We start from the raw sequence: 10,223 nt of genomic DNA, 5'->3' as shown, positions 1-10,223 counted from the left end.
GGGATTCGTTTTCAGCAAGTAGATATCCACTTAAATGGACCTTGTTGGAGCATACGTAATCCTAAAATGTAGCATCGTGCTGCAGATGGCGTTTACTGCGCCATTTGTAGTATTTTCTAAAACGCACTGTTAAGACAGCAGTTAAAAGTTGGTCCGTGTTCTGTTGGAGCTGCCTGCGACGCGCTGATGAGATCCAAAAAGATCGAAATCGCGATCCGCGTCTGGCAGTTTCGGCAGAATAGAGACCACTTCAAATTATTTTAATATGACAACTGTTGACCTTTATCACTATTTATTTTAAAAACTAGAGCCAATAAAAAACGTCACATTCCTTACGCTGATGTAATGAAATTTTCATTAATAAAACCTGTAACGGTTAAAAAAATCGCCTTTACCAATTCCAAGACAGTAAAATCTCTAATTGGAAAAGAGTTATCGCATGGCGCAACATACAACAACGAAACAACGCATTTCGCGTCAATTAGCAAAAATTAAAATATTCCAATTGAATTAGAAACTAATCTAATAATTGACCGTGGTAATAACAATGGTTAAAAAAAGCGCTGAGCCATTGCGAGAACTCGCTAGAATAGAAATTTCTCTTTAAAAAGTCAATATTGCGAAAATCGCTACACCATTTGTTGTTGTAAAAGTAACTACTTCAAATGCAATAATTATTACGTAATTTATTGCTACAACCTATTACAATTACCACTACAATTTAATCAACATATTATCTACACAGTTAAAATAGCGTAGTCAGTAGACAGCTTTTCATAATGTGAAAATTCATTTTCAATTTTTTACGCACTATAAATTACCTCAGGATAAGGGAATATTTATTGCTGATGTTACACCCTCGCCGGGAATCGAACCCGAGGCCTTTGGCTCCACGCATNATCTAAGCATACTAATCTTTTGCCCTTGCACATCTATCCCTACAGTTGTACTGTCTTTAATGATGTTGATGGCGTCTTCGATGTATAGATTAAAAAGAGGTTGCTTAGGTACGCAAAAAATCAGGGTCGACTTTATAACTGCCTGGTTGGAATTATGTCTTTAAAATCCTAGATCCCGAGAATGTTGCACTTTCTTTCAAGTCCGATGCTGGCAATAAACTCCAATTCTGCTTGTCTGCATCTCTTTCTGTTCCTCATTAATTGGTGTAATGTAATTCCTTTTTCATTATTGATGCCCGCTGCAACTCCTACCTGACATCTCTTTTCTATGTTGACGATATTTCCTACGACTGTCGTGAGTAAAAGAATTCTGTACGCAACTGCTATAGTCTACTTACAGTTAGTAAATTGAATGAAGAAAGTAAATGTGACAGTTTTATTGCGGACTATGTCAATTCTGAACGTCAAAACTATAATGATCCTTTTTTCTTTATCTAAAACGTCTTGAAGTCGAATGTTAAAGATTTTGGTGCTTTTTTCGATGCTTTTCTATATATGTCTAAACTGAACTAGGGATTCCTAACTAATATGACAACTCGTTTTAGAAAATACTAAAAATGGCGCAGTAAACGCCATCTGTAGCACGATGCTACATTTTAGGATTACGTATACTCCAACAAGGTTTACTTGTGTGGATATGTACTTGCTGAAAACGAATCCCGGCGTANGTTGGTCCGTGTTCTGTTGGAGCTGCCTGCGACGCGCTGATGAGATCCAAAAAGATCGAAATCGCGATCCGCGTCTGGCAGTTTCGGCAGAATAGAGACCACTTCAAATTATTTTAATATGACAACTGTTGACCTTTATCACTATTTATTTTAAAAACTAGAGCCAATAAAAAACGTCACATTCCTTACGCTGATGTAATGAAATTTTCATTAATAAAACCTGTAACGGTTAAAAAAATCGCCTTTACCAATTCCAAGACAGTAAAATCTCTAATTGGAAAAGAGTTATCGCATGGCGCAACATACAACAACGAAACAACGCATTTCGCGTCAATTAGCAAAAATTAAAATATTCCAATTGAATTAGAAACTAATCTAATAATTGACCGTGGTAATAACAATGGTTAAAAAAAGCGCTGAGCCATTGCGAGAACTCGCTAGAATAGAAATTTCTCTTTAAAAAGTCAATATTGCGAAAATCGCTACACCATTTGTTGTTGTAAAAGTAACTACTTCAAATGCAATAATTATTACGTAATTTATTGCTACAACCTATTACAATTACCACTACAATTTAATCAACATATTATCTACACAGTTAAAATAGCGTAGTCAGTAGACAGCTTTTCATAATGTGAAAATTCATTTTCAATTTTTTACGCACTATAAATTACCTCAGGATAAGGGAATATTTATTGCTGATGTTACACCCTCGCCGGGAATCGAACCCGAGGCCTTTGGCTCCACGCATCAATGTTTTGAACACTCAACAAATTCATTTATTGCTACAACCTATTACAATTACCACTACAATTTAATCAACATATTATCTACACAGTTAAAATAGCGTCAGTAGACAGCTTTTCATAATGTGAAAATTCATTTTCAATTTTTTACGCACTATAAATTACCTCAGGATAAGGGAATATTTATTGCTGATGTTACACCCTCGCCGGGAATCGAACCCGAGGCCTTTGGCTCCACGCATCAATGTTTTGAACACTCAACAAATTCATTTATATAATAATATTCATTGTAACTTGGCTTAGCTCTTGGTGAAACATTCTTCAAATAATTCATGAAATAAAATAAAAACACTTGGTTTTGTTTCACTATTTTTTATTTAATTCTCTAACATATGTTTCGGCTGTTATGCCATTATCAAAGAGTTATACTGTAAACTAACTTAAATGAGTAAATTTCTTCTTTTAAATGGAACGAACTACCTAGATATTATTGATATTATTATTCTGAATCTCTTCTACCTGTAACAGCTTTTAATAATGGGGATACCCCAAAATCTATTTGGTCATTCAATAAAGTTTTGTTATTGTTGTTTGCTCTTGTGATTTCTAGTATTTCTAATAAATTCAATCTTTTTCCTTTACTTTGTGTATGTAGCAATTTGAAATTATTTATATCTAAGGTATGATTGTTTTGTATGAAATGGTTTACTAAATTTGTATTTTTTGAGTGTTGTGCTATTGTTTTTTGATGTTCAACCAAATGTGTTTTTATTGAACGACCCGTTTGACCTAAATATATAGAATCACAATCTTTACATTTAATTTCATATACACCACTTTTCTCAATATTTTCTTGTCTTTCCTTATTGTTTACTAATATATACATTCATATAATTAATAAAGTAAAAGTAAAGTCCAATAAATATAATTTACAACTTTTGAAGGGTATTGTCTTCTTTTCAAAAAATTTTGAGGGTTTGGCCAGTTTAGGGTAGTTAAACTGATGCTGTCCCGATTCGGGTCTAAAGGCCATCGTCGATCGTCGATAATACCTATTAATTGAATTTGTTGGACCTAATTACCTTTTTATTTATCTATATGAGGAAATGCCTGAAAATGTTTGTAACAATTTCCCTATACCACGTTGTATTTTTAAAAGAATGATACCGCCCACTGATGATTGTGTATAATGATAAATGTTCGGTTCTCTACTCGCCATCAGTGTATGTACTTTCTAAAAAACATTTTTTATGAGTACTTACACAAATTCTATTTTTAATGGACTACAATTCTATGAAATTTCAAATAAAATCATCGAACCGTTATTAAACAAATTATATGGGTTTCATCACAGGCCACTGAGCCATATTGTCCCGGGAATACGCCCTCATAACGGTGTACCAATAATTAATCAAATAATATCAACGAATTTTTAATATAAAGAGCGATTACTTTTTTAAATTCATATCGAAAACTACCGGAATGTTAACCAATTGAAATTCGTTCAAAAATTCTAAGAGCATCATCATCAAAGGATCGTCATCGTAAGGCTGGTTGGACGCACCTCCAGTCTTTCCTATCCTGAGTCAATCTTCGGATTCCCCTAAAACTAGAGCATCCAATATCCATTGTCAACAATAAATCTACCTCGCACCCTTTTTAACTCCTATTTCTGCTTATAATATGTCTCTTACTAGCCCTTCATGGCTTTAAGGTGTCCTACTAACATGCCGCGTACTTCTTATTGTCTCTGGTCTTTTTAGATGTAACCTACTACTCCAGGGCACAGCCAAGAAGACTTAATATCACTTATTTCGTATTTGATAAGCAAATCTAAATAGAAACACGAGAGCTATTTGACAACTATCAGTCTTTAACAGTTTCTTCGTACTCTTTGAGCCCTTTTGTTTTCGTTCCGCATCTTATACTGTTTCTTTTGGCGTTCTTTTAGAACAATGCCCGCTCCATAGTTAACATTAAATTTTTATAATTACTTTGAACAGATAAATTATCAAGAATAGGAGAATAGATGACTCTATGGAAGTCAATAAGAAACAGGCAAGATAGGTTAGTGGGACACCTTCTCAGGCATGAAGGTCTAGTTAGAGATATATTAGAGACAGAAATGGGAATTAGGAGGTGTAGAGGTAGACCTACATTAGATTACTGTTCGCAAATAGTTAAGAATGTGCGTTGCTCTAGTTTTAAGGAAATCCGAAGATTAGCTCAGGATATGAAAGAATGAAGTGCGTGTCCAACCAGTCTGAGGACTGACGACCTCATGATCATGATGAGCTAGTTATTTAAATAAAAGAAGTGCCACAACCTCATCGCAAGATGATTTATTACAAATCAGTTTAGAATTTGCTTCCAAGTCAAAGGAAACTGATTATCTTAGTAAAATAAATGACGATTTTCATTAAAATGGTTTGAAGGGAAACATATCCAAGGTCCTTTCCTAATAATAATAATAAATAACGCACCATATCAACGAAATTATGTGGAAAAGCTATTAACCTTGGCTTGGAAGAACCAGGCTATTGCTGTAGGATGGCTTGCGGAAAAACGCGTAGGATTTGATGAAGGTAAAAAGAAAGCCAAAAATGAAATTTCGGTTAAGTTATACCTAAATATGAGCATGATCTTCTTATCAATATCAGTTTAATACCATAGAATGACTATCAGACAATATGGGAAGAATCCTTTGGTCAATATTCATCACTTTCGAGCAGAAGTTTCAGACAGAAATGTACCCAAAGAGGAGGTGAAGTGCAATCTATAGCGATAACCTTAAAGACAGTTCAGATGAGACTGAAAGCGATTAAAAGAAATTATTGAACGAGCAATGTTTTCCATTTAAATCTGCTGCAATCGTTAACAATCCCACCTATTATTTATAAGTGCGTATTTTCTATGTGAGTATATTGTAATGTTCGTGGGTTTAACAAAATTAACTTCTAAGACTGATAACGACAAAAACTATTTATTTACACTAATTATTAAAGAACTTTAAAACACTATTAAATTATTACTAAACTTAGGTTATGAATTATTCTATTTATTTACACTACTTTTGATATATCACTATTCACTGCGGTATTTATTTCACTGCTACCACTGTCAATTTATTTCTGGATTCACTTCTGCAACGGTCAATTTATTTCTTCTTATCTCGGCGATCGCCTATTCCTTTAAATACTCTTTTGTTTCCTTTCTGGAACCCTCTAGAAACATCCGGATCGTTTAGTCTTTCTTTGAACTGTTTAACTGCTTTCCCAAAACGCAGGAACGACACACACATTTATAAACACGGTGAATCGATATACACGCGTGCCCGTTCGCACACCAATACACTCGTGCTCGCTACAATATGTATAATGAAGAAATACATATATCAGAAGACTAATGTATCACTGCACATATGTATACAATTTTAAAAGCTTCCGCAATAATATGGAATAAGATTAAACATTTTAATTTTACATTTCTTCATTTATTCGATTTTAATTAATTTGCTGTTCCAGTAACAAGAATAAAGAATTTACAATTTTGACAAAACCGACAGTTCCATGCCTATCACGAACCATGTGTAACTTGCTTCGTATCTTCAGGTGGACAACTTTTGATAAACTGCTTTTCGTATTTGGACTTACAACTTCTGCTGATTTAGGGGTCAAAGTGACTGAAGTTGTTTTACTCTCTTCTTCTGCAACTTTCTTTTTTATTTCTTCTGATTCTTGAGGAATGACCCATCTGTATTAATATTGTAATAATATACTTATATATTATACTGCTGTATATTCTCCCCAAGGACATTGTGAAAGTAGTAACTCTGCAGGAGTTTTAAGAGAATCGGGCTTTTGCGAGGGGCTCTTTCTAGTTATTGAATTGCAATGATATAAGTTCTTCCATCAGGAGCTTTATGTTCTGACCATTCAGAATTACCAGATCCTGGTGTCGGGAATGAATTAAAGCCAGGGGAGGGGTATACCGAATGGGGGTATTATAGACGTAAACGGTGAAATAGAAGGTATCTGCACAGAAGGAAGTACGGCAAAAGTCCCTATACCTGCTGGTGGAGAGCCGTAACCCGGTGGTGGTATATTTGCAATTGTAGGATCCTTTTACTTTATTTATAATAATTGTCAAAACTGCACACGTCGTGTTTAACCACTAGTTTTCACACATAACTTAATTTAATGTTCAAACGTGAGATTTTAGCAAACTCTTGCTTCTTAATATGACGATATACTGTCATAAGTAGATATTATATCAACTTGAACAGTTCCTTCCATTTGGTCGGCGATTTATTACGACTATAGCGTGCTGATGAGATCAAAACAGAGAAATCGCGATCCACGTCTGGTAGTTTGTATACTTCAATTATAAAAACTGTTATCTGACAATAAAAAAGGTCACTCTGTACAAAACTATTGCGGTAACGTTTGGATTTAAATAAACATATAAATCCATGTAGGTAGGTGTACTGTAGTTTAGGTGCCCATGAATGTCAGATTACCAAGAAATGAATTAATGCCGTTACAGATGAAAAAACAATTTTATTTTGCGAAAGTTCTTTAAAGAATTATATTTACGTAACAAGTGTAATTGGGTTGTAAATTGAATCGAATCTGTATAGGCATTTGCGAAAAAATTATTAACCTATTGTTCAATTCGTGATAATCATCTAAAGAAAAATTAACGAGATGTATTTTATGTACATTAAGTACATTACAACTGAATGTACGTAAATCAATTGCAAACAAAAATGCCACTGCAAGAACCTATAAGCATTAACTTGTACTAGGATCATTCTTAAACTCTCTTTTATAAAATATCCCAAATTAATGACAACAAAAGAAAATTGGAAAATATAAAAAGCAACGATTGGTTTTTTGGCGACTTCTTGAACCGGAACTGAACTCAAACACTTCCTCGAGGAAGAGTCAATCGGTGTTGCCTTGCATCACCAAAAATCACTTATCATAGAAAGTCAAACTTTTCGTCCACAACTTCCCACCCTATAGAAAAAACCGTACAAACTCCTTGAGCATAGGGTTGCCATCTGTAATATTTGGAAACCAGGACAAGACGCGTGAAAACCCCGGATTTTAGAGTCCAGAACCCGGACATGTCAACAGGTTTTTTTAAACATAGTCAGTGTAATAAAAACAGTTGAAAATGTCATAAATCACCTTTTTATTTATTCTCAGACCTTAAAATTAGATTTAGTCATTTTTATCATCATTTTAAATGTACCTAACAAAACAGAATCTTTTTACAGTTTGTTACAAATTGTTTTAATAATCAGTTAGATTTTTTTTTGTTCTTAAAATAAAACACAAATTATTAATATACTTTGTTATGAAAACAAAACCTTATAAAAATATGAAACCTAAAAAAAATAAATTATACGGGGGGACGGTGAATATAGCGACTCGGTTCGTCGGTTGATCGTGGTGTGTGCGAGCACAGTGGGTATGTCGCGGGAGGCCCAAGACTTTAAATTTTTAAACCCGGACTACAAATGAAGGCTCACCCGGACGCTCCCCGCATCCCCTCTAAACTAGGACAAATCCGGGGAAACCCGGACGGATGGCAACCCTACGTGAGCATAACATCCGCGTTAATAAATCTTCAAAACACAAGCCCATCTGTTTGGCCACAAATTCCTTAGAATCAGTTAGCATTGAAGTCTCGCCGACATTCGTGCCTGAATCATCTCCCTATACTCTCCCCCATTTAAAAACAAAATCTTTCTGGCACCCGACCCCCCAACGTCTCGATTATCGTCCCAGGGCTGCCGACAAAACAATAGGAAACGTATTTCTCTACCCCCCGCCGATTCTACCGTTCTCAACGCACTAAGCTTTCTTCTCCCGTAGGACCCGAAAAACTCCCCCATTACCCTAAATAACAACTCCATCAAATGCAGGCATTCCGCTCACTTGGCGGAAACTAATCCTAGCTACACATTCCAAAGCCTTAGGCGTTTTCATCTCCCTCAACCTCTTTTTCCAAAAGAACTTCATCTCGCACCAAGATAAAATCCGTACGTTCAATGCAATGTACTTTAACCAAAAAAATTCATAACTATTTATTTTATGATATTCCCGTACAAATACATGAACATTTACCTTAGATAAAGTTATTAAAAATTTACACCTATTGATGCTGAAATAAATCAAATCATCTATTTCTAACATCTGTCGATGATATGGAACGTGTAGCTATTGTGAGTTTCTTGCGAGGTCTTCATGATAGGTAACCCTTGTATAAATTAATATTTAATAAAAGAAATAACAATTGAAAAATGAATAAAATTAGGTAAAATACGTGTCGCCATCTACTGAGCCTAACATGATTACAATTCTAAAGACTGCAGCTCTAGCGGTCTTTCATAATCTAAAGCTCCAACGTTTAAGTCATTTCGATTTGATAAAACTTACATAAAGACTAGTATAACTTAACAAGTTCAATTTATAAGTACATCAACTTATGTCCCTCCTTTATTACCTACTACCTAATTTACATGTAGTCTCTAAAATAGTAAATATTCCTCACCTAGTCATTTACTATTGAAGAAGTTACATCACACCCACCTAATTTACCCGCTTTGTGTAATTCTGATTTCCCTGATCAACATGTATGCACCACGGGTTTAAGTTAGGTTATGATGAAAAAGACATTGGTGCTACGAACCAAGGGTCTGAAGTAGGTACGTTATGGTGGGAAAGGTTTTCCTCATTGACATAAGACCATGCACCAAAAATTTAATAATTTATGTTATGCTATGGGTATAGCCTATATTTAAGTATGATTTGCATCATCGACAACAGTTGCATCCATTCAAATTTGGACGGGTCCAACTAGTTGTTTTTAACCCAAAGTAAATATAAGGAACATGCAGCATATTTTAGGTACATGCACAGGTCTGTCGATTAAAATCTGAATAAATACTATCATAGGTAGATAGGTACTCGTCAGCATGAATTTATCAAGCAGGCCTACCTATACCTAATGGTAAGATATATATTAACATATATGTATACCGAAAGGCCTAAACAGAAGTTGTTTTTTAACATATGGAATCATAATATTCAAGTGTGCAATTATAAATCAAATTTCTTAATTTTATAAACGATCCATTAAATTAAGAACTTACCTGCTCGATTCTATACTTCTTGCTCCAACGTTTTCATCACCAATTTTATTATTGTAAACTAAGGGTTCTGCTATTTCTACTTCATATTCACCAGTTCTTTTACACGAAGTCCCAATACAATCCGAATAAAACGACAAAATTATCACATCAATTAAAAACCACACTAACGAGGTTAGAAGGATAACACGGCAAGTATGAATTCGAAGTTTTCCGTGGAACATTGTTGTAAATTGGTTAAATAAAAGAAAATTAGATACAAGGTATTTTCAATTTTCAATTAAAAGATACTACTCATCACACAATACTGCTGTACGGTTAAGTATTAAAGAGATTTATCACAGATATACCTGGTCGAGTATCGAAATTAATTGTGTAAATGTTCCAGGAGGGTTTAATTATAATAATGTAGAAATTGTAAACGAAAACGAAACGTCCGATATCAAATAAAAAAAAAACAAATTTAAAACCAAGCACGAACTCACGGCTAAGTCTTACATTGTAGTCCGAGACATTTATTTAAAAATGTTCCGCATTTCGACAAAATCACAATGAGAAAACCACACTACTACATTATCATACTCGTCTTAACACGTACACATTCCACACTACGGGAGCATTGCACGACAACTGTCAACTTTATGTAGACTTTTTATCGGACATGCGCTTTCGCAGTGTTAACCTACTT

The 10,223-nt window shown here is 34.4% G+C and overlaps 1 protein-coding gene across 1 annotated transcript in view; it reads right to left on the bottom strand.

Annotated features, from left to right (window-relative positions):
* The window catches only part of LOC108739550 (polypeptide N-acetylgalactosaminyltransferase 5), a 75,533-nt gene extending 65,310 nt beyond the window's left edge, over positions 1-10,223 (bottom strand). The window contains exon 1 of the mRNA XM_025978342.1: positions 9,539-10,223. Coding sequence (XP_025834127.1) covers positions 9,539-9,759 — 221 coding nt within the window. The 5' untranslated portion in view covers positions 9,760-10,223. The remainder of the gene's footprint in view (positions 1-9,538) is intronic.

Source organism: Agrilus planipennis, unplaced genomic scaffold, assembly GCF_000699045.2.
Source record: "Agrilus planipennis isolate EAB-ADULT unplaced genomic scaffold, Apla_2.0 scaffold224, whole genome shotgun sequence".
NCBI classification, from domain to species: Eukaryota; Metazoa; Arthropoda; class Insecta; order Coleoptera; family Buprestidae; genus Agrilus; species Agrilus planipennis.
This window is presented reverse-complemented; position numbering and strand designations above follow the sequence as displayed.